The sequence below is a fragment of the Oryzias melastigma genome, linkage group LG12 (genome assembly GCF_002922805.2).
Source record: "Oryzias melastigma strain HK-1 linkage group LG12, ASM292280v2, whole genome shotgun sequence".
Classification (NCBI taxonomy): Eukaryota; Metazoa; Chordata; class Actinopteri; order Beloniformes; family Adrianichthyidae; genus Oryzias; species Oryzias melastigma.
This window is the reverse complement of record NC_050523.1, coordinates 26,866,554-26,891,824: the sequence shown is the minus strand read 5'-3', so window position 1 is coordinate 26,891,824 and position 25,271 is coordinate 26,866,554. Positions and strand designations below refer to the sequence as shown.

General features: G+C 42.3%; 2 protein-coding genes across 5 annotated transcripts in view; one reads left to right on the top strand and one right to left on the bottom strand.

The window, feature by feature from the left end:
• Positions 1-1,108: 1,108 nt before the first annotated feature.
• pam (peptidylglycine alpha-amidating monooxygenase) lies at positions 1,109-20,996 on the bottom strand. 4 transcript variants are annotated; one of them, XM_024263259.2, is made up of 25 exons: positions 20,749-20,996; positions 18,848-18,932; positions 17,167-17,269; positions 15,972-16,029; positions 15,061-15,148; positions 14,601-14,692; positions 14,434-14,517; positions 14,189-14,237; positions 14,033-14,100; positions 12,876-12,956; positions 12,724-12,800; positions 11,800-11,903; positions 11,510-11,703; positions 11,257-11,307; positions 11,060-11,189; positions 10,863-10,979; positions 8,763-8,835; positions 8,487-8,697; positions 7,880-8,083; positions 7,335-7,450; positions 5,312-5,411; positions 5,149-5,199; positions 3,974-4,213; positions 3,837-3,896; positions 1,109-2,541 (listed from the first exon to the last, which is right to left on the bottom strand). In XM_024263259.2, exons 2-25 carry the CDS (start codon positions 18,928-18,930, stop codon positions 2,360-2,362), a joined length of 2,616 nt encoding a protein of 871 aa, XP_024119027.1. In that variant the 5' UTR covers positions 18,931-18,932; positions 20,749-20,996; the 3' UTR covers positions 1,109-2,359. The 4 variants fall into 4 exon arrangements, with proteins under 4 accessions (XP_024119027.1, XP_024119026.1, XP_024119028.1 ...); XM_024263258.2 differs by having other exon boundaries at positions 20,760-20,996; XM_024263260.2 differs by having other exon boundaries at positions 5,312-5,408; positions 20,760-20,996.
• A 2,193-nt stretch (positions 20,997-23,189) lies between these two features.
• Positions 23,190-25,271, top strand: part of pomk (protein O-mannose kinase) — a 6,572-nt gene continuing 4,490 nt past the window's right edge. The window contains exons 1-2 of the mRNA XM_024263277.2: positions 23,190-23,408; positions 24,045-24,326. Coding sequence (XP_024119045.1) covers positions 23,403-23,408; positions 24,045-24,326 — 288 coding nt within the window. The 5' untranslated portion in view covers positions 23,190-23,402. The remainder of the gene's footprint in view (positions 23,409-24,044; positions 24,327-25,271) is intronic.

Sequence of the window (25,271 nt, the reverse complement as noted above, 5' to 3'; positions counted from 1 at the left end):
GTTTTAGATTTATCCTTCTACACAGATTAAAGAAATTCCTCTGAAGAGAATTGTCTGTTGTTTTTTTTTAGTTACTTGATTTTAAACACGTTGGTGAACCACTATCAGCATCTGCCCTGGGGGCGTGGCTTCAAAAATGTGTGTTTCTGTGAGAACAATTACTGAAGTCAGCAAAGGGCAACAAAAAAGTATTAAAGTATTAGCCTCTTTGCAGACATGACATAGAGGCTAGTATTGATAATTTCCATAAAATGCAATTAGATTGTTGATAATTTAGTGTTACATAGATTCTCTAAAGGAGAAGTTCTGAATGTTCAGATCATTAACATTGTAAACATTGTTCTGCTTCTCCTGGAGGACGTTTCAGTTTGACCACTAGGTGGAGCTCTTTCCCGTTTTTTAGGCTTTTTTGGAGTTTGGCTAATATTTCAGCTACATGCTAGCTGTTTTGGCTAGTTTAAGCTTTTTTTCCAGTTTTCTAGGCTATTTTGGAGTTTAGCTAATCCTTCAGCTACATGCTAGCTGCTTTGAGTAACCTTGTTTTTAGGCTAACCTAGCATTTAGCTAATATTTTAGCTGGCTATCAGCTTCAGCATCTTCAGTGGCCAAATTCCGCTTACAGCAATCATACTAGCATTATTAATGCTATATATCTAGTTCATAATTATGTTAAAAAGTTATGGTTTTAAAAATTTAGTTTTAGAGTTATCAATAAATGTTTATCCTGTTCAGTGACCGACCTAAGATGTGTTTTGGATTTTGGCCCCTGTACGATTGAGTTTGACACCCCTGATCTTGGTCTAGTCATGCTTTCAAAGACTCGTTCACACACACAAGTCAGACCCTCTGTGATTTTCACTGAGCTGATGGAGTTGTTGACTGGCCCAGATCCTGCACATGTCATTTCCAGAGTCAGTAGTGAGTTGAGGTTACTCCATAAACATGAGTTTGTGTGTGAGAGGCGTCACAAACACATTTATCTGTTCATAACCTGCATGTTTCTTCTTTTTGGTCAAATAAGACTTTAAATAAATGCTCTTATAAAAACTTGAAACAGATATTGTTTTTCTTCAGTTGAGTTTTCCCACAACATGAAAGGACACACTGATGCTTTGCAGACACTTTATTACACAAATACCATGAAAAAGTTACTCTTGCAGCAGAATCAGTATTACAGCAAATAAGAGGAAGGCCAGCTGCCACATTCCAGCTGTGAGGGGAGCTTCCATGTGAGCGCATGACGTGCACGTGAAATCCTGATGACAGGGAGGAAAGGGGCTGAGCATCCCGGATGATTCCCGGGTTTACGCCTGATCGTAACTTTTCAAAATTTTAAATAAAGTTAACTTAAGCTTAGGTGCAGGACCCCTCCCCCCTTAAACAAAATGTCGGACCATTCCCTTCTCAGTGGAAATTTTAGGACCCCCCTTCCCCCAGAACTTGGCGACCCGCCTGTTCTCCGCTAAACTAAAATGTAAGACTCCTCAACCTCCTCCACCCTCACATCAGTCTTGAGTGCTTGATTCTGATTGGACGGTGACTGTAAAGCGCTTCGATCCCTGTAAAATGTGGAAATGCTCGTCTTAGACGGCATGTTTCATTCACTCCTGTAGAGCAGCTCCTACAGACGCTGACTTGGAGGTCAAACTTCCACTGAAAGAAGAATTTAATACATCGTTTTCATTTAAAAGCTGATGCTTTTGGTCCAATAGCTGCTGCGGACCCTAAATCAGATCCAGATTGTGGCAGGTAAAGTGCTGGGCGAGCAGCAGCTGTGAAGGTCTGATCTCTGCCCTCTAATTATGGAAAAAGATCAGAGCTGAAGGCACATAAGCAGAAATGAAGCCAAATGAGGAGTTTTTATTTTAATTTAAGAGAAGCTACACTCAAAATAACTCCAGTCGCCCTGAAATGTTTCTGACCCGCCTGAGTGCTCTGGATTGGGTTTTGGCTCGGAATGAGGAGATGGGCTGAGTTCTGAGTCCAGAGTGGTCAGCAGATCTGACCCCAGAACTACTCCTCAAGGCCCTGAAGGTGAGGGGGACGGGGGTCTGCACAACACTAAGAGCCTCGTGACTGCAGTGAGCTGGTCTGAGGTCAGAGGCTCCGCCCCCATCAGCGCTCCTCCCATCACCTGTTGAGCATGAACCTGTGAGCTGACAGCTGCTCCTGTGTAAGGCGGAGTCTGTTTTCAGTGAGGGGAATCGAACCTCTGCCTCTGGACGGAACCAGTCCGGATGATTTTGATTATGTACAAGAACACATGGAAGTATGTACAACAGCAGGACTGGCAGCTGACACCACAGTCACACACATGACGAGTAAGCACATGTGAGCACAGGAAGCAGAGCGGCGCCACCTAGGAGGAGGGCTGAGGCGGCAACGGGGGGGCGGAGTACTCCTCATTGTCCGAGTCGCTGCTGTCCTCCATGTTCCTCTCCTGGTCGCTACCCTCTGTGCTCAGCTGATCGAAGCCCTGACGGGTGTAACCTCTGTGAGACGCAAAGAAGTTCCCCAGGTTCAGGCCTCCCACTGCCTTACCTGCAACACACAAGCATACCACTGAGAAGAGCTGCAAAACACAAACACACCTGTGGGAACACCTGTAACACACAGACACATCCCTGTTAACAACTGTAACACACAGACACACCTGTGGGAACACCTGTAACACAGACACACCTGTGGGAACACCTGTAACACAAAGACACACCCCTGTGAACACCTGTAACACACAGACACACCTGTGGGAACACCTGTAACACACAGACACACCTTTGGGAACATCTGTAATGCACAGACACACCTGTGGAAACACCTGTAACACAGACACACCAGTGGGAACACCTGTAATATACTAAGACACCTGTGGGAACACCTGTACCACAAGGAAACATTCCTGTGAACACCTGTAATGCACAGACGAACATGTGGGAACACCTGTAACACACAAGCACACCTTTGGGAACACCTGCAACACACAGACACGCCCCTGTAAACACCTGTAATGCACGGACACACCTGTGGGAACACCTGTAACACACAGACACACCCGTAGGAACACCTGTAACACACAGACACACCTGTGGGAACACCTGTAATATACTAAGACACCTGTGGGAACACCTGTAACACACAGACACGCAAAGGTAAACACCTTGTCTGTGTGTTGCAGGTGTTCCCACACAAGCACACCTGTGGGAACACCTGCAACACACAGACACGCGAAGGTAAACACCTGTAATGCACAGACACACCTGTGGGAACACATGTAAGACACAGAAACACCTGTGGGAACACCTGTAACACACAAGCACACCTGTGGGAACACCTGCAACACACAGACACACCCCTGTAAACACCTGTAATGCACAGACACACCTTTGGGAACTCATGTAACACACTGAAACACCTGTGGGAACACCTGTAACACACAGACACATCTGTGGGAACACATGTAACACACAGACACACCTGTGGGAACACCTGTAACACACAGACACACATGTGGGAACACCTGTAACACACAGACACACCTGTGGGAACACCTGTAACACACAGACACACATGTGGGAACACCTGTAACACACAGAAACACATGAGGGAACACCTGTAACACACTGACACACCTGCGGGAACACCTGTAGCACACAGACACACATGTGGGAACACCAGTAACACACAGACACACCTGTGGGAACGCCTGTAACACACAGAAACACATGAGGGAACACCTGTAACAGACAGAAACACATGAGGGAACACCTGTAACACACAGACACACTTGCTACAACACCTGCAACACACTTGCGATAGCAGCCACAAACAAAGCTCACCCTTTATTTTTCCCAGGATGCCGGCCACAGAGCGCGGTTCTGCTTTCTGTTCACGATATTCTGCAAATATCGACAACATGGAGCTGAGAGCTGAACCACAGCAAGCCAGCAGACTGCTGCCCCTCCATCAGACTTACTGTTCCTTCTCCAACACACAAAGACTCCGATGAAGACGACGAGCAGGAGAGGCAGCAGGAGCAGCGTGATGATCACTGCCGCCATGACGCCATTCTCCCTGCCAGGCTTCGCCGTCTTCTTTTCCTCTTGCACCACCGGCAGGCTCGGTTTGTCCGCCATCTGCTTCTCTGGTCCAGCTGCTGCCACATGGGAGATGTTCTTCTGCGGCTTCAACCTGGTTTGGATGAATGCTTCCACTTCTGCACAGAAACATCCAACATTCATTCACAACATCTGCACCTTTGAGACGAGAGTTACCCCACACCTCAACACTGTAGACGAATTCATGCAACACATGACACAGGACAGGATAGTTTCACAATTCATAAAGTTTTAGAAAGCATAAAGCTACAAGTTCATGAAAATTAACTTGTCAACTGCTATCTATCAACTACAATTGAAGTTTTTTACATTACAACCACAAGCATCTCCAATTTTGATGATTAAGGTTTTGGGGACCAACACTAAGCCCTGTGGGACTCCATGTGTAATATTTCATCCGTGTTTATATTTTATTTTTTAACCAATCAAAAAAAAAAAACATAAAAAGAACAGAACATAAAAAAAGTTCATTTTAGACCGTTTTATCATGTTGATCGCATGGCTGCACATCGGGACGTTCCAAAGCGCCTGTCGGTTCCAAAGGGTTAAAGAGATCAGGAATACACTTTCCATCAAACCCATTTTGACAGGTGACCTTTGACCCTGTATACCCTTTATATATAAAATTGATATTAAACTGTTACGTCATCTTGAGGGGCAGAGCACCTGTCAAAATGAGTTTGATGGGAAGAATATTCCTTATCTCTCTCTCTTTTGGTTTAATCTCATTTTAATCCTAGAATTTCCCCCCCGGGAATTAATAAAGTATATTTGATTGATTTGATTTGATTGAAACTAATGAAGGACAGAGGCTGCACGATTCATTAAAGGTTTAATAAAATATCATCTTCATTGTCTTTATTATTAGTTAGTTTAAAGATATTAAAGGTTAAGATGTGTGTTTTACATCCACTTTGTGCATGACCCAATTAGTCGACTATTCGGGGTAAAAATAAACGGTGATTAACCGAGTATCAAAATAATCGTTTGTGGCAGCACTACTTCAAAGTGGATCTGAGGATCCTGAACTGACCTTCCAGCTCCTGAACCTGGATCCCTGCCTTTTTCACCGAGCGATGGGACTCTGTGGGAAAACAAGAGATTCAGGAGAAGTCCACAACAGTCCTTTGATTGTTTTATTAAAGTTTAATAAAAGGAAACATGAACATGAAGTAGAGCGTTTCTAAAGAACGTACTTTCTGCAGTGAACTTGAAGACCTTCTCACTGCCTGCATCTCCAACAAAGACGCTCCCGTCCCGGCCTTCCACCAGGTCATGAGGCATGCTGAAGTCCTGCTGAAGACGGATGGAGATGAAACCCACATCAACAGAACGGCTTCCTGTTCTAAAGCTTGAAGGGTTCCTGGATTATAAAGTTCAGAGGTCAACCATAAACTCTGTTAGAAAACCCAGGAGCTCACGCCTTGATTGTGACCTTCAGGAGGTCATGTGACCCACTCGTCCGGATCAGACTGATTTTAAGTCAGTTTTTGTGACTGTTGCAGTCACAAACCGTCCCCAGTTTAGATTTTTGAACAAAGAACGTGGTTTCAAAATCTCTGACATGTTGTCTTTCTTAGAACAAATGTAGGACTAAGTTGCTGTTTACTTTTACTTTTGTTTACTTCAAAGGTTTTTAGGAGTAATAATTGATGATAAATTGTCGTGGAAATCTCATATAAATGACATAAAACACAAAGTTCCTAAATTTATTGGTACTCTGTTCAAAATCAGTGATGTTTTGAACAATAAGACTTTGTATCTTGTTTACTGTTCATTATTTGTTCCGTATCTTTCATATTGTGTATTGCCAACTTAGCAAAAATATTTAGTGTGTTCCTTAAATATGAGCTAAACTCCAAATTAGCTAAAAACGTCAGTAGATGCCAAATTAGCAAAAAGAGCTAGCTCGTTGCTTAAATACTAGCTAAACTCCAAAATAGCCTAAAATTCCTCAGTAAACTAAATTGGTCAAAAATGTGTTAGTTCGTTTAAATTAGCCTAAAAAACCTCAGTAGATAAAAAAATAAATAAAAAATCGGCAAAAACGTTAGCATGTTGTTATAATATTGGGTGAACTCCTATTTTTTTCGAAAATTACTACAACAGATGAAAATATACCCCATGAATATATTTAAAGGTTTGTTGATAATCTTCTTAAAATTATGGAATTTGAAGACTTTCTCATTCATTTCCTATGGGGCATATTTTGCTCAATATTTCAAAAACTATAAAGTTTATGAATACAAAAAATTCAAGCAGTAATGTCCTGAACGAGCTGAACGTTTTGATACAAAGATTGCTGAAATCACTGAAAGTGTTTTTATGTGTCCTGAAAGGAGCAGGAGGATCACTGTCACTACACCCATCTTGGTGTTGTTTTTGTCTTGATTGTTTTTCAGTTTTTTTATCTAATATTTTCTTGTGGTTCTTAATTCTTGGTTTCTTCGTACACCTGGAAGTAAAGTGCCATTCAAGTACATGCCATTTAGCAAAACAAACCTGAAAAGAGTCAGTCACCTTTCACTCGTTCTTCAAATCTGCTCTCAATCTTTAGTGTAAAGACTTTAGTTTTAATTAGGGCTGAGGATCGCTTATAATTTCCAAAAACGATTCGGTGGACTGGATTTATTAGATTACAATTTTTTCCACGTTTGTTTATAAATACATTAATAATCTACTATATGTTTTGAATATATTGATATTAATCTGATCCAGTTCACATACTGTAAATGTATCAGTGAAATACTGAGATTGTTAATATCATCCAGTGTTACATGGATTCTCTAAAGGAGAAGTTCTAACTAAAATGTTCAGATCATTAACATTGTAAACATTGTTCTGCTTCTCCTGGAGGACGTTTCAGTTTGGACACTTATTCAAGAAGAATAAGGTAAAAAAAAACAATGTTTTAGACCACAACTGGTTACTATAAAAATTATAATTAAAATTATAATTAAAAGAGTTTAGAAAATTAGTTATAAAGATGTTCGTTTAGTCATCAATGTATGTTTAGGTCGACCGAGTGTTAGCATTAGCCGTCCTATAGGAAATTCCATTAAACGTTAGCACCTAGCTAGCGGAGTTTAGCTCTATGTGCTAAATCGATTTTTTATGGATCAATTATTGATCTATTAACCTTAAATTGATTAATCGATTTCTTCAACCCAGTCCTAGTTTTGACCTCCAGAGCTCAGTTCACTCAGCGAGGGGCGTTACCTTTCTCTTGGGGCTGAAGGTGTCCAGAATCTCTCTGGTCGTATAATTGATGACGAAACCTTGAAGTGGAACCGTGCGATACGGTGAGTCGCCGTTCACCGCATAGATCAGGCCGTCTTCACAGAGACACACAAACACAAATCAGATGATTTACAAAATAAAAGTCTATTGTACACCCTCCATGTTGATGAGAAGAAGCTTTTTAACATCAATCCACTTGTTATGATTCATCGGTGTTCTGTGGGAGCTACTGCAACTTATCCCTGTTATCAAAGGGTGGGGGGGCCGACGTGTAGAAACAGACAACCACTCACACTCCTAATGGGATGAATTTCCCTGATCCATCAATAGCTGCATTTACACGAGCAAAATGACCCGGATCGGTTTCTCCTTCAGAATCTACTGGAATTATCGTGTTAACGGTTGAAAAGTTACAGTATGTTCAAAGATTTTGTGTTCTCCTATGACACCTCAGGTGTTAAAGTATCTAATGTCTTCAGAGGAGCAGATCAACAAACCAATTGTGACATCTTCTCGTGATTCACCTCCAGCAGGGCTGTAGCTGATGGCAAACACCTTTCCTCCAAACTCCTCCTTCTTGATCTCTTTGACGAACTCTCCGGTGTCGGCGATGAAACACTGGATCCGCCCGTTCTCCCTGTCCGCCACGCACACCTCTCTCCTGTCGCTGAGGAAGGCCAGGCTGTGGGGGATCTGGAAACGCGCCCGCTGCCGCCGGTCCAGCGATCCTGCAGCCGCACACACATGCTGAGTCACAGCTGCAGAGGTCTGAGAGTTCAGCTCAAACACTTCTGTTAAAACCATATTTCTCTGAGCTACATAAACACTTCAGTGAATTTCCATCATTCTAACTAAGCTGGATCCACCAGCCTCCTCTGCTTTCTGTAACCAGATTAGAGGAATTAGAGGACTTGCAGCCAATGATTTCAGCCACAAATGATGTTTTTTGCGGCCTGCTCCGGCAGGGGGAGGGACTTCCGGCTATTCATTTTTGAGCGTCATATTCCTTATCTGTGTGCAGATTCTCTTGTTACATTTTGCCCTCTTTTGACTTCTATGCTCCTCATAGATGATCCTTAAACTCTAAAAACGTCTTGTTAGTCATGATTGTGTGTATCTGGACATGAGTACCTGCTCCCCACTGGGACAGGTAATTCCCATCAGCGGAAAACTTGAGGATCCTGGCGTTGCAGTATCCGTCGGATACGAAGACGTTCCCGGTGTGCAGGTCGATGGCCACGTCGGTGGGCTTGCAGAAGTGGCTGCTGTCACTCCCCGGAGTGAAAGCTTCTCCCAGAGCCAGTAAGATTCTGTCTCTGCCATCACTGCTCACCTTTAACACCTGGGGGGTGGGACGGGGGTTACGGACGGTTGGAAAACGAACGCGCAGAGGGGACGTGAACGTACCTGATGCAGAGCCACGTCAGTCACCCAGTAGTTGTTGTCTCGGTCTGTAGTTATCCCGTGAGGCAGATAAAACCTGCAGAGGAGGAAAACGGCGTGATTCCTGAAGCTGACCACAGCACGTTTCAGGATCATCTCTGCTGAAGCTGACAGTGGTAAAAGAGATGGACTCCAGCTCTTTGTGTGACAGGACGGTGATGGTGGAACACTGCAGCTCTCCCAAAATGCACTTCTCACTGACAGGAAGCAGGAAGTGTCCGCCATGCAGTGTTTTCCAGCAGAGTTAATATTTCTGAATAAGAGCTCAGACAGAAATGACCATCAGTCCGTTGATGGACAAGTCACTTCCTGTGCCCCCCTTGACCTTATTGGTACATGGCCACTCCCATTTATGAGGACACACCCTATTTTAGAACACTTATATGCTGCGTTCCACACCAGCTGAGTGTGACCACACTTCCCAAATGTGGAGAGTCAGCGGTTCTTAAGCACAAGTGAGAAATCCCAGATGGAAGCAGCTATAGTGTTAAGGAGCAGTTGGTATCCAGTCAGGAGTATGGAGAGAAAATAGACTCGCTCCGATTTGTGGGACCATAATTCTTGATTTGTAAATAAATTAGGATTTGTGCGTGCATAACTCTCGATTTGGAATTCATATAATATGTTTTGTCTAAAAAATGCAAAATACAATTTACACATGTACAAATTAAAATGACAACAGCTTGAAACTAATTACACACAAAAATCGTTAAAAATGACGCACGGATCACCTCTTACACACGGACGAAACCTCAGTTACACACGGATTCTATCGTGAGACTCTTTTCACATCTCACTGATTCATCCATGAGTGATGCGTTCAAGTGCTAACAGAATGCTGGGTCATTCGAGTTTTCTTATCAGCCGTTTTAAACTTAGATTGTGAATAATATCTGGTGAAACTTGAAACTTTTCCTAAAAAAAGAGAAAGTGAGCTTAAAAAATGACCCAGCGTAATGTTCTTCTGGAAAGAAAGTTTGTGGAACTAAAACTGAGCCTGTTTCCACACAGACTGATCCTCACTATTGATTAGATGATGTGATAGTGATGTTTGGTGGAGTCTGCTTTTTATGTTTTTATTTACCGTATTTTCCGGACTATAAGTCGCGCTTTTTTCATAGATTTTCCAAGGGAGCGACTTATACTCAGGAGCGACTTATATGTGATTTTGTTAGACATACATAGGCTCATATATTTGTTATTTTCCCCACTTAAACCGGTTGCCTTTTGGCGGTTGTTTCCCAGTAACAACCACTGGAGGGCACTGTAGGTTTGTGTATCAGTTTTTACTGCTGTCAGCTGACATAAACGCAGAAGAAGAAGTTATGTTCAAAACAAACGTTCCTGATAATCTAATCATTCTCCTCGTGGATGTTTTGTTTTTTCTCATTTGCATCAAGACATTATTATTATTGTTTTTATTTTTCTCTTCCTGGGCTAATGCGGGACAACAAGCCATCAAACTGGGTTATAAACAGACAGAAGATCAGCTAAAATCTGTCATTTAGATGCAGCTCCTGCAGGCTAGAAGGGAACGATCGAAGGAAGAAAAAGACAAAAAACTGCTGTCCCAAACCCAGAATGGAGAGATGATTATAGATGCTTTTGTGGAGTTCTTTAACATAAATAACTTAACCTCTCAACATCATCCGTATCTTCTGTGTATTTAAACGAGATAAACAGCCAAAGCCTCCATCATGTAGCGATGAGGCTAAAACTTCAGACAGCTTCTCCAATGGGAATGTTTAGCATTGAGCATTAAATTAGACGCACATCAAAAGATTCAGCGGACTCGAATTTGACGCATGAATCGCATTTGATGTCAAATGCAACATTACGTCGGGCTTGTTGAATTTGTTTATAAATGTTGGACTATTCTCTTAAAAGTGCAACTTATACTACGGAGCGACTTATACTCCGGAAAATACGGTATATTTAAAGTTTCTATTGTTAGAGTTAAAATAAATGTGTTGAAAAATATCTAAAGAAAACGTGTGATAACTGTGCAAACAGTGCTAAGATCTTCTGGAGCCGGATCGGACCTGTTGCCCAAAAGACTCTTACATGTTCCGGCCCGAAGCCTTGAGGATTCTGCCTTTGGCCGGGTCCACCACCAGAATGGCGGACTGCTGGATGGGTCCAAGGGACTTCTGCTGGAACCGCGCCCCGCTGTCAAAGGAGCTGAGGAAACACACACATGAACGGTTGAAACATTGCCGATTCAGCAGAACTGAAGGTTTACAAAAGATCTCTCAGCTTACTTCACATCCCAGTGATGGTCTCCTCTGTGGAAGATGACCAGGTTCGAGTCCGAGTCCAGCGCCAGACCCGACACCTGACCCAGCTGCAGGTTCCCGTCAGGCCAGTCCGTCACCTGCTCCAGGTGGTAGTCTACACACGTCAGAGTGAGTGAAGCACCTGAAGAGAACAATCTCTCTGCATCCACATGGAGACTCACCCTGATCCACGGCCTGGCCTCCTCTTCTCTTGTCCAGCATCACATCGTCATCTAACACAAAAACAGACATTCTTATTTTTGTTTCTGTCTTTCCTCAGAACAATGAACTGAAAAGAGAGGATTTTTATGAAGCCGATCTATTCACAAATGAAGCTTTATTGATGGTTTGGACTCTGACTGCTTTAGTTTCTGTGATTTTCTTGATTTCTTTTCTTCATTTTACTTTTTTAAGTGTTTCTCATCTGCACTGTACCTGCAGCGTGTCCCATGTGCATCATGGAGCTCATCTGATCCGGACTGACCGGGATGGGAACGTTGGCCTCGGCTGGAATGTGTCGGAACAGCTCCTTGGAGCCGCTCTCCATGCAGCTCATGAAGGGGACGGCGTGCTTGCTCTCCATGTAGTACATCATGTAGAAGTTGCACATTTCATCATCAGAGGTGCCGCTGCAGGAAGAGGTGCAGACGCCAAGCATATGAGTTTCAGGGTGTCAGGATGTGCATGAGTTGGTCAACACGCTTTAAAGAACTCCAAAGACTCACCCGATGATGGTTTCGGTGGTCCTGCCCTCTCCAGTGAACACACACCTGGCAGCGACGGTGTCTCCATACTGCACACTCAGCTCCGTGTTGACCGGATAGAACGCCTGTGGAGGAAAGAAGCTGCTCGTCTGAACTCTGAAGTTATCTCCTCACGTGTTTGGTTCACTAATAAAGTTAGTACAAAGCTGTAGACCAGCAGCTTTATCCTCCAATTCTGTCTGGATCCGTTTGAAAACTGCTGCATGTCCTGCTGCTGCATCAACCAAAGCTAACCGCTACACCACGGGGTCGGCAACCTTTGACAGCTAAAGAGTCATTTTGACTTGTTTTCTACTGATCAAAACCTAGAAGGAGCCACATAGTCTCACTTTAGCTTTAAGGACATTTGGATTTGTATTCATGACCTGGAGTACACAGACAATTAGCAGACGGGAGTGGTGGTGGGGGATTCTCGTGGCATGTGGAAGTTTCTCTCTCTGCCTCGTGGAAGAAGCTCCTCTGCTAGCAGCAGATTTCATGACTGCGCTTTGCAAGAGACAGGAAGTATGACTTTACACCAAACTACGGAAGCCCAAGAGAACAGAAACCCGGAAAAAAAAATCTAGATTTTTCCTCTGAAACAAAAAATTTGAATGAACCAATAATATCGATCAATCGCCCAGCCCTACCAACTACTTTACGGGAGGCTAAAGACTCAGAATGTGGTGAACAGTTTGAAAACGTTAAAGAACCTTCAGAACCAAAGACAGATGAGTGTGTGAGCCCAAACGTTTGGTTCCAGAATAATGTTCTGAAACACTTCAGAGCTTCTGGAAAAGTATTTGGGAGCAGTTTGGTTCTGTAAATATGAAAACGATTATTGGATTTGTTTTCTCAGAACCTCCCGTGAATGGGCCAGGGCGAGGCCCCCACGCAGACTCTTACCTGTGGTAACTGAGGGGACTGTCGGCCAATCAGAGTCCACTTCCCGTTGCGGATCCTGTATCCACTCACCACCTTACCTAAGAGGGAGAATCCAGACAGTCATTTGGGATGGCGCCATCCGACAGACGCGTGGGTGGAGGGCGGGTACTCACCGAGGCGGTGTGTGTGAGTCCTGAAGGCGAACGGGTAGATGGGGTAGGAGGCGTATTCACACGCCACGTCTGCATTTGTAACTAAGAGAAGATGGAAAAGGTCGTAAAGTCAAGCGTCACCCCGAGAGCAAACACGTCTAGTTTGTTCAGAGATGGTCAGATAAGACGACCCGCCGCCTCAACAGGACCAGAGCAAGTGGCTGAGCTGAGGCCCGCTTGTCTTTCTAAAGCACGTGTCAAAGTCAAGGCCCGGGGGCCGGATACGGCCCTCCAGATCATTTTATTTTATTGTTATTAATGACCCGATGGTATTTTGCTCTTATTTCTAACTTGTATAATTTTATCAAAACCTATTTTTATGGATAGTAAAATATTGAAAGTTATTTAAGGTTTAAGTTGATTTATTCTGGAATAATACTCCTGCCTTTTTATTATTCATAATTATGTTAAAAAGTTACAGTTTTAAAGTTTTAAAAATGGGCATTCTGCTAGCTTTTGGGACTATTTTGGCTATTTTTAGGCTATTTTGGTGTTTAGCTATTTTTTCAGCTACATGCTAGCTGTTTTGGCTAATTTAGGCTTTTTTCACTTTTTTTAGGATATTTTGAAGTTTAGCTATTTTTCAGCTACATGCTAGCTGTTTTGGCTAACCTTTTTTTTTGTTTTATAGGCTAATTTAGCTTATATAGCTGGCTATCAGCTTCAGAGTTTTCAGGATCTTCTGTTATCAGCACTAACATCACCAGCTGCCAAATTCATCTTACAGCATTCACTCTAGCATTATCACAGGTAATTCTATATATCTGTATGCTAGTTCATAATTATGTTAAAAAGTTACAGTTTTAAAGTTTTAAAATGTAGTTTTAGAGTTTTCAATAAATGTTTATCCTGTTCGGCCTGGGACCTAAGAAGTCTTCTGGATTTTGGCCCCTTGTGTGATTCAGTTTGACACCCCATTCTAGGGGGAATCATTGAGACAGTGGTACCAGCTCAGATTTTCAGGGTCCAGACAAAGAGGTGAAGATCAGAACCACATCTGATCCTGACGTAAGCCTACCCCGAACCCTGCTGCAGCCGCTTCAATCTTTTTCAGGCTTTTTTGCTGAGTCGTGCTCTCGAACAAAAGGTCTAAAAATGTGCAACAATCTGCTTCAAACCTGTTTTTCCTGGAGGGATGACGGTGTCCACAGATATCAGCAGGTAGATGCCGGCGATGAAGGGCTGCCTGCAAGGACAGAGGGGAGATGCATCGTGTCCACTTCATTCAGGCCTCAAATTTCCCAGCATGCATCTCAAACTGGCTTCTAACTTACGGCTTGAGAGTCATCTTTAAGGTGAGTCCAGAGCAGTCTCTGTGATGGTCTGCACGGACACACAACAACGTCAGACCACACCTGAACCTGACAGATCTGTCCGACTCAACACCAGAACCAACATCCAGATCCCAGTAAAACACGATGACCCGCCACAAACACAAACGTTCTTCCCCTGCGTGTGGGCGGGGCTTTCATCCATGCATATTTCTGCACCATCATCCTTAAAGCCGAGGTCCACTCACCTCTGAAGGCGCTGACATCTCCATAATGGATCTGAAGCACAAAGTACGACATCCCAGAACTTTTTCCAACTCTGAACCCGACATCTGAGGAGAGAACAGGAGACACCAGCTTCACTAGTGAGGGCAACAACCTGACTGACACCACCAGCCCCCGCTTCCAAACTCACCTTTAGGAAGTTTGGTGGGCGGGGCATTCCGGGCCCAGGCGTACATGATGGAGGGATCGTCTTTGCAGGTGCCCTGTGCCCCCCCACAGTCCCTGCAGACACAGACACAGTTTGAGAACGTGTTCTGTACAAAAATCTGATTTGGAAACATTTATCTGAACAAAACTGGAATCAAGTGTAGAGAATTGACTGTGTTTGTCAGGGGTGTCAGACTCAATCACACAAGGGGCCAAAATCCAAAACACACCTTAGGCCGCGGGCCGAACAGGATAAACATTTATTGAACACTCTAAAACTACATTTTAAAAACTTTAAAACTGTAACATTTTAACATAATTAAGAACTAGATATATAGCATTTCCTGCAATAGTGCTAGTGATGCTAGTGCTGATAGCTGAAAACGATCAGGGAGACACACGTGCACACGTGTGCATTCTGGGTGTTGAGAAGGAGGAGTTACCAAGAGCCGCTGGTGGAGGCGGGGCTTTGGCAGCCGAACAGGATCATGTGATGGACCGTGCTCATGCTGGCGTAAGGAATGAAGTCCACTGTGGCAGAAGAGAAGAAACAAGGAGATATTTTATGAAAAGTCGATCAGCTGAGAGTCTCTGAGCAGAATGAACACTGGAAAGTAGTGCTGGGTTGATAAGAATCGATTAATCAATTTGAATCGATTTAAACTTGATAGATCAATAATGGATTCACAAAAGATATAAATCAGTTTGACACATAAAGCTAAAGTCCGCTAGCTTGATGCTAACGTTTAATGGAAATTCCCATAGGACGGCTAATGCTAACACTCGGTCAACATAAACATACATTACTGACTAAATTAACATCTTTATAAACTCACAGACATTAATTTCCCAAACTCTTTTGAGGAAATATATTTTTTAAGTAACTTTTTATGGTCTAAAACATCATTTTTTTCCTTATACCATCTTCTTCCTCTGGAATAAAGTGCACTTCTATAGCACCATCGCCACCTAGTGGTCAAACTGAAACGTCCTCCAGGAGAAGCAGAACAATGTTTATGTTAATGATCTGAACATTTTAGTTAGAACTTCTCCTTTAGAGAATCCATGTAACACTGGATGATATTAACAATCTATAATAAAAGTATATGTTCTTAGTCACAAACACTAATATAAAACAGTAGCAGGAGACAGAAAATACTTCCTCTACAGGTGAAATGTAAATAGTAAATCTGTCAGAAGAAAGAGGAACATATTTTCTATAGACATTGTCCTACTTGAGCCTTTTCTCTGTGTAATAAAATATTTTTCCATGAGACAGACTAAACACATAAACAGTTCTCCTCCATGCAGTGAGGAGCAGCGCGGCAGGACACTCAAACGTCTCAACGCTCACCGATGTATGAGTCTCGGTCGGTGGGAACAGGAAAGGCCATGCAGAGGTAGGTGTCCGACTGGAATACAAGACGGGAGGGAGGACAGGTCAGAGGAGTGCTGCTGCACCTCCTAAAGGAGGTCCACCATAACCTGCTTCTGTCAGTAAACCCGGTTCAGGACCCAAAAGACAAATTCTTATCATTTCTATGGAGGAACCGGGGATTTTATCTGGGATCTTTTCACATGCTGTAACAAACGACGTTCAGGAAGAAGATTACAACAGCCTGAAACTAATTACACATATAAATATTTCAAAATTATACAAATCACTTGTTACGCACACACAAAACTTCAATTACACAAGAACCTGTGGTGAGACTCTTTTCACGTCTTAGAGATTCGTCCTTAAGTGATGCGTTTAAAATCTACTAGAATGCTGGGTCATCAGAGCGTTCTTATCAGCTGTTTTGAACTTAGATTGTGAATAATATCTGGTAAAACGTGACATTTTCCCACTTTCTTAAACAGAAATGCCCGATAATTAATACAAAAAAGTCTAAACAAATGTTTTAAGAATATTCATCCCTTTAAAAGTAAAAAGCCGGCCGGTGGTCTGATCAAGCCTCTCTGCCCTGTGGGTGTTCAGAAGCGCCTCGCTCTCCTATCGCTGCGTTCTGCTGCCGCGGTCAGAGAAGCTCCGCCAGACCAAAAACTTGGTGCACTTTTTACACTTAAGCAATTTTGTTATCAAAACGTTCAGCGCGTTCAGGCTAACGCATGTTTCTTTCTCGTATTCCTAGTTTTTAAGGTTTTTATGCAATTTATGCAAATTTACTGAAAATGTTTTAGCAGCTTTAGCATTATGCAAATACCTTTAACATTTTCAGCAAATCTCTTTAGCTATTGCAGTATTTTTTTTCACCAACCACATTCAGCAAAAAGCATTATCAAAGGTAATGCAACTTTTCTAGTTTTTTTTTTCTTATTCACAAAACTTTTTATATGAGTTCCAAATCAAGAGTTACATACACACAAATCCAAAGTTATGCACAAATCAAGACTACGCACGCAATAGTCGACCAATCAGCTAATCGTGGCTCATGCTCATGGAGTGAAGATTAAATGAGTCAAAGTCACCGTCTGATCACAGGAATCTCTGCTAAAATGACCATCAGTGAAGCGTCTCCAAAAACACAGGCGGCGCTCAGACTCACGCTGCTTGGAGACACTCCTGGCATGCGCAGGTCCATGGAGAAGTTGTGGGAGTTGAAGAGCAGCGGGGGTTTGGTCCTGGAGATGCACTCGCCTTCCTGCAACCTTCAGAGGGACACAGGCGCACACAGTATTAGCTTTAAACTAACTAAAAATACAGACGATGAAGATGATAGTTTATTAAACTTTTACTGAATCGTGCAGCTTCTGTCCTTTATTAGTTTCTGGCATTAAAACGAGATTAAATCAAATGAGAGAGAGATCAGGAATATACTTTTCATCAAACTCATTTTGACAGGTGACCTTTGACCCCACACCATCAATCAAACTCGTTTTGACAGGTGACCTTTGACCCTACACCATCCATCAATCTTGTTTTGATAGGTGCCCCGCCCCTCAAGATGATGTAATAATTTAATGTTATTTTTATATATAGAGGGTAGATGGGGTCAAAGGTCAGCTGTCAAAATGAGTCTGATGGAAAGTATATTCCTGATCTCTCTAATGAGGTCAGCATCTGACATGAGGAACTACTTTTCACAAAAGATAAAGTTTTGGTCTCACTGACTCAAATAATGAAAAAAGTCAAAAAATGTTGGTGCTGAACGCTCACAACTTAGTTCAACTTTACTACACTCTGACTCCAGATAATATACAGTAACGACTAATCGATTATTAAATTAGTCGTCGATTAGTCGACTAATCGTGGCTGCACTAGATCATATGTATTTAGTTTTAAAGGCCTAGAGTAGCTTGATAAAGTCCTTTTAACTAAGATCTGAAAGAGAAGTTTTCAATCCAGCAGAGACTGAGATTCTAGGAAACAAGCAAACAAAAACAAGCAGAAAATGCATTAAATGACACTAAAAAAATAAATAAATAATATGATTCCTTTAAACCAGCCGTGTCCAAAGTCAGACCTCGAGGGGCGGTGTCCTACATGTTTTCCAACCAACCTGCAACTGAAGCTCCTAATTGGCCAAGCACACCTGATCCAGGTAATTAACAGATAAAGCAGGATTTTCGGCTCTCGGGGCCTGGATTTCAACACCCCCTGTAAACACTTGTTTGTTATCATGACAACGGAATCAAAGTGCAGCCATGATGCCTCAGGGACAGAATATCTAAATATCAAAGCACTCTGTGTGTGTGTTAGAACAGAAGGAGACACAGAGGTGTGATTTTTATGAGAAACTTCTCTTTCAAAGTGGATCAGAAGATGTCCTTTAAAAATACAATACAGTTTGAGCTTCAGTTACTGTGAATAAGCTCAACTATATTTGTATAAACACAAGTTAAACGTGAGAAAAGACCCAGAAATGTTTCCTCCAAACAGCTGAAACTGCTGAGAAAACCCAGCATCTATAGCTGGATGTGTGAAAACAGCCGTTTGTGGCTCAGCTTTATGCAGCAGAAATGACACAATGTTCACACCGGCCTCAACAACGCGTGTTCAAGCGTCCACTTCCAATGAAAAGTCTATGTAAACACTTAAATGTGTGCTTTTAAAACTCTGCATTCAGCTTCTACCACTGTTTTCAGGCTCTACCTCCAAAACCCGCAGCCATACAACACACATTGACGGTTACACCTGGTTGAACCCATCAGGGACTCGGATTTGGTGGTGGCTTTAAAAGAAAAAGAAAAGCCTGGAGTTTCAGGGATGAAAAACCAACTACTGACCTTCTGGAGCTGGGACTTTCTGTGCAGTGTCCCTGGAGGACGAAGGCCATCAGCAGCCCGCAGAAGACGGAGGTTCCCATCATACCTGTTCAGGAAAAAAGAAAACTTGATCAGACACACACCTGCCTCTACAGGTGAGCAGTAGGAGTCAAGGTCTGCAGCTCCACACGTGAGGTGGTCATGGTACTGCAGTCTGGAGCTCCCTCTGACCTGCTTCAGAGTTACACTCTTTATAGCTTAGCTTCAGCCAGAGACGCACAAATATCACATTCGGAATCCAAGGAGCAGCAACTTTAAAGCCACAAATGCTTACTTATCCAATAAAAACAGATTATTTAAAACAAATGTGTTAAAGTCTGGAAAAATATTCCTGCCTTTTTAATATTCATAATTATGTTAAAAAGTTACAGTTTTAAAGTTTTAATAATTGGCATTCTGCTAGATTTTTAGACTATTTTGGTATTTACTAAGATTTTTTAGACTGTTTAGGAAGTAAGCTTATATTTCAGCAACATGTTAGCTTTACTGGCTAACTAAGGCTTTTTAAAAGGTTTTTTAGCTAATATTTCAGCTACATACTGACTGTTTTGGCTAATTTTTTGGTCTGTTTTGAAGTTAGGCTAATATTTACATGCTAGCTGTTTTGGCTTATTTAGGCTTTTTTCAGTTTTTAAGGATATTTTGAAGTTTAGCTATTTTTTCAGCTACATGCTAGCTGTTTTGGCTAAGCTATGTTTTTTTGGCATTAAGCTAATATTTTAGCTGGCTATCAGTTTCAGCATTTTCAGGCATCAGATTCAGCATCTTCAGTCAGCTTCAGCATTTTTAGCTATCAATTTCAGCATCTTCATATATCAGCACTAGAATCTTCAGCAGCCAAATTCAGCTTACAGCATTCACACTAGTATTATCAAAGGTAATGCTATATATCTAGTTCATGATTATGTTAAAAAGTTACACTTTAAAATTTTAAAATGTATTTTAAAATAATTGTTTATCCTGTTCGGCCCGTGACCTAAACTGCGATTGAGTTTGAACCCCTGATTTCAAATAACCTTTTTTCCACCATCACTATTAATAAACATAAAGCAATGTGACTCCCAACAGATGATCAAAGAGGTCAGACCTCACTGTCTGAACTCTCTCATCTAGGAAGATCTGAGAGGAAAGAAAGCAAGGAGCATTTTAAACGATGGAGCTCGTGCACGCAGTGATGCTGGTGAGTCCTGCTCCCCTGTGAGTGTAGGAGGTCAGGGATTCAGTCAGACGTCAAAAGCTTCTGATCCCTCTTCCTGCTCTCCTGACCTGAGCTCTTTGTGGCATCAGAATGATCTGAGATGGCATCTCTGTTTCTGTAAGTGTTTCACTGATGATGAATATTGATGGGGAGAAACGGGATGAGCTCAGAGGTTCTGAGATCCAGAGGCTCTGCCTGCAGAGACAGTTGGTCTCTTTAGCTCCAGGTCCAGACCTCACCTGTGCCCCCGAGCCCAGCTGTGTGACAGACCTCTGCGGAGAGTCTGAAGATCAGCAGAACATCTGGAGGAAAAATGGCGGAAACGCAGCAGCGTCGCTGGGGGGAACTACGTTTGTTTTCTCGCAGTTCTGTTGATGACCGGAAGTCATCTGAGGCCGCAGCTTCCCGAACCGACCACTCCGAACACCGCGGAACCAGAGGCGGGCTGACAGCGAGGTTCGGTGGAGGCTGAGATCAGAGCGGCTCTCACGATCCGCTTCTCGGTGACTCATCGCTATGGGGGGCGGGGGTGGGGATGACCACAGGGGACCGAGACTGAGCCGAACCGAACCACCACACCGCCTGACACACATCAAACCGGACCGGATCCAACAGGATCAGCAGGGATACACGGGGATGAGCGGTACCCGCGGTGTTTACACACCTGAGCCGTACCTGAGGAGGAGAGGATGCGGGGCTGCTGTGACGTAGCTGCCAGGTTAGCTCGGGTTATCTCCTCGGTTCGCTTCCGCCCTTTTCTTGTCAGAATCAAACAGAACCGTGCAACCGGAAACGAACGAGAGCTCGCGCCTCCTTGTGATCCAGCTCGGGACGAACGTCCCACAGGCGCGTCCAAACTGAGACCTGTCTGCGCACACGTCCACTCCGCCTGTGACGTCAGTCTATTGGTAAACCAGCAGTGACGCGCTTCCGGTTTTCAAAATAAAATCTGCTTCCGCTGCGGCAGCTAGTCATTAGCATAACAGTCTGTGGTCGTTAGCATCGCGCAGGTAAATTCTGCCCATAAATAATGTAACTTATATAAAACAATCCATTATCTCGGAAAGGAACACACGGAAGTGAGAAACACCTGGAAATTCAGCTTAAAAAACGTTTTAGCATATAGGTTTTTGTATATTGTACAAACAAACATTTCATTCATTTATGTAAATGAAAAAAACACTTGCCTTTTGCTAAAATATCTTTCAGATTTATTTCTCTGATTATTTTAAGTGTCTCAAACGCATTTCAAACAAAAACAAGAAAACTTGAATCATTTATCAATCTAAACTATTATTTTAAATTGTAGCTTGCCTTGCTCTTACTTGTTTGTTTTCTCTGCTCTTGTTTTTTGTACTTTCCGCCATTTTTCTTCATTTGTAAACTTATTTCAAATGTTTGCTCACCCTAACTTTGTATATGAATAAATAAAGTTGACAACAAATAATAAAAAATCGTCTCATTTTCTGTTAATTTTTGTCCAATCAGAAAACAATCTCAACATAATCTTTTTAGATGAAAGAATGACCAATTTCAAAGTTGACATTCTCATTTTATTTTAATAATGAGTCTGAACAAAGATAAAAACAATTTTAGACTGGACTAATTCATGCCAAAACTATTTTAAGTCTATAATCCATCTAACTTCACTTACTTTAGGTTACTTTAAATTAAAACTGTACTTTCACATATGTGACTATCAGAAATTTTAAATTGGACTAAGAAAAAATAACTTTTTTTTTCTAAGAAAATGAATGATAAACAAATTTATCTCTACCGTATTCTTCATTTGTAAATTAGGAAAGTCAAAAGCATAATTCTCACAAACAAGACTGATTTGTCCAAAGTCAAAATTCACAGAGAAACTGAATTAACATTCTTTATTGGGAGTGTTATTCATTTATTACTCAGCAAAAAAGCATCGTTGTAACAATAAGGAATGGCTTGAATTTGGGAAATGACTTTCATAAAGTTTTAATTCTGACTCACAAAATTCTCAAACACAACAACAGAAACACAGTCTCTACACTTCACACCTTAATGTCTGAATTTAATTCTAACAATAAAAATACCTTTTTTTGCTTTTAAGCAGTTGCTGAATTAAGGTAATTTTGGAACAAAAGTATGTATGTTCATATTTGCATCAATAGGCATCAAGAGGTTAAAATCATACAAATTTCAAGAACAAAAAGTGAAAACATGAAAAAAAAAACTTTTGTTTCTCTTCTTTGACAGCAGGATGACAACAAAGAAAAACAAAAATAAAATGTTTTGTAAAATCTAAATATAGGGACATAAAACAAGTATACATTTGTAGTTTTTAATTTTTTTTTTTGCTTCACTTTTTCACTTAAGTCTCATTGTCATCTGGGTTTTTCTTGTTGAGTCACTGCTTTATCCTCAAAGGTTCCCTCTAAACCGATCAGCTCACAGCACAAGTCACCTGCTTCCTCTTTATCTGACAGTGTTTGTGAGTGAGAAGGCTGATAACCAAAGCGCTGACCTCACTGTTTCACTCTCCCAGAACCTCTAAGATGAGAAGTCAGAAATGTGGTTAAGAAAGTTCTCATCAATATGCAGAGTGTTCACACGAGAACACAATCCACAAACACAACAGCTCTGAACATGATACAGGTTTCAGGCAGGACAAGTCCTCATAATTCTGATCCTCCTTTGAATAAATTCCATCCATCATCCATTGTCTTAACCCTAGAACACTTTTGCTATAAAAAGTTACACCGTCACTTTTGCAGATACATTTTTACCCCAAATTATATACCCAGTAAAAAATAAATCAAAATAAGACAACACACGATAATTTAGAGTATTTTCATTTTATTTTTAACTGTGGTATAGAACAAAATGGAAAATAAAAACAGTGGAAGATCCTAAAAACATGCTTGAAAATGATTTTTAAAAAATTGGGAATTTGAAAACCAAAAATGTTGTGTCTGCTAAACCATGTCTCGTTGTTTTCAGACCATTCAAATATGGCGTCGCTCTTTAAGTGTCTTTGACAATAGTAAAAAGTCTGCTGTTATCTCTAGTGATATTAACCTCTATGAATAAAACCTAGTTTTCCACCACCAGTCCAGCAGGGGGCGCTGCAGCCACGAACACACCCACACCGACACCTCCAAAGCAGAAAAGAAGCTGCTCGTGAGCGCGCGCGCCCGCTGAGGTGAGCGGAGATGACAGAAACACGCGCGTACGTGGAGTCTTCCGGATCATGAGAGACCCAAGAGAAAATCTCCGGTTGGATCGGGAGTGCGAGCACACTGAAGAAGAGGAGAGCGGGAGCAGACGGCGGCTGTTGACATGGCGGTGAGTGACGTCACTGCGTTACCCGGCGACGCCTTTTTTATTTATTTATTTGTTTTATGTCCGATGTTTTGCTAACCCGCGTGACCCGGAGCTGCAGGGATTCCTCCGTCCATCCATGTTTCCTCTGCGCAGACGCAGAGCTGCTGCAGCAGAATGATGCAGTCCGCCTCTGCGGGTCACATCTGGTTCTGGTGCAGCTGCATGGTCCGCTTCACCTGCAGGACACCTCTCGGTGGTTCTGAGAGAAACCCTCTGCAGGTTGAGGCTGGTTCTGGTGGTTCCGAGTCGGAGTGTGAGGTTTTAGTGTGGGACCACTATGAATACTGTTACTGCAGCAGAGACTCTTCTGCAGGGAGCTGCAGCCATGAGGGGGCGGAGCTGCAGCCATGAGGGGGCGGAGCTTCCACGTGCTGGCATCACATCTGCAGCAGGTTTATTTAATGCAGGCTGGAGGCTGATGGTACCTTCAGGAACAACTGTGAGCATCACGTGTTCACAAGAACCCCAGTAGTGGAGCAGAGTCTCTGCAGAGCAGTAATCCATTTAAAGAGCAGAGTAATCGATTACTGCAGCCATTCTTTTGTCTGAATGTTGCTTCCCTGCACTGCTTTCACCCTCATTTCTTTGGTTCTGCAGAGGATGTCGGGTCGCCTCTCAGGGCAGCGCAGCAGGACCTCCCTCAGCCTGGCCGGGCTCATGGCATGTCTGGCTGCCTTGCTCGTCAGCACTGGGGTGATTTACCTGTATGTGGACTCCCTGCAAGGTGCTGCTGAGCAGGCCGGTTACCCCCAGACCTCCTGCAGACCCGGACACTTTAAAATCTCCAACATGAAGAGCTGCGCGGCCTGGCTGCAGTGTGCGCAGGTGCGAGCAGACGTGCGGCCGCTCAAGCTGATCGGTCAAGGAGCCGTGAAGAAGGTGAGGTCAGAGGTCTTCATGGGGATGTTGTCCTATCTGGAAAGAAACATTTTTTACAGATGACCACTGGCTGTATAAGAGAACTGGACTGAGTGATCACATCTGGTGTTTCAAACAGGAAGTACCTGCTGGTTCCAAGAAGACAAAATCCCATAGATTTCTATAGAGAAATAAACATTCTTTGTCTGATACCTTTTTCTAACATGTTCTTGACAGGCCTCATGTTTTGATGATTTTATTTATTTATCACATGATATTCAAGTTATAAACAGTATAATCAGATGCCTCAATAACAGTATGTTGTCTCACATTAAATCAGGTGTGTCAAACTCAAACACACAAGGGGAAAAATCCAAATTCCACCTGAGGTCGCGGGTTGAATAGGATAAACATTTATTGAACACTAAAACTACATTTTTAAAACTTTAAAACTGTAATTTTTTAACACAATTATGAACTAGATATATAGCATTACCTGCATCATTGCTAGTGTGAATGCTCTTAGCTGAATTTGGCTACGGAAGATGCTAATGCTGATAGCTGAAGATTCTGAAGTTGATAGCTAAAAACGCTGAAGCTGATAGCCAGCTAAAATATGACCTAAATGCTAAATTAGCCGAAAAAAACTTAGGTTAACATAAACACATAGTATGTAGCTTAAAAAAAATAGCTAAATTTCAAAATAGCCTAAAAAACTTTTTCAAAAAGTCTAAATATACCAAAACAGCTTGCATGTTTCTGAAATATTAGCTGAACTCCAAAATAGCCTAAAAAAATCTTAGTAAATGCCAAAATGGTCCAAAAAGCTAGTAGAATGACAATTTTTAAAACTTAAAAACTTTTTTTTTTTTGACAAAATCTTCTTCTTTTCCTTTGGGCTTTTCCCTTCAGGGGTCGCCACAGCGAATCAGTTTCCTCCATCTTCAGCATCCTCCACTCTAACAC

What these genes read in the sequence shown, in the direction of transcription:
- pam (XM_024263259.2), bottom strand. Translation starts at nt 18,930, where the DNA reads ATGATGGGAACCTCCGTCTTCTGCGGGCTGCTGATGGCCTTCGTCCTC. An exon ending in GAAAGTCCCAGCTCCAGAAG is followed by an intron (nt 17,270 to 18,847) that starts GTCAGTAGTTGG and finishes GTCCCTCTGAAG; the next exon opens with GTTGCAGGAAGGCGAGTGCA. An exon ending in AGATGTCAGCGCCTTCAGAG is followed by an intron (nt 14,238 to 14,433) that starts GTGAGTGGACCT and finishes GTGTCCGTGCAG; the next exon opens with ACCATCACAGAGACTGCTCT.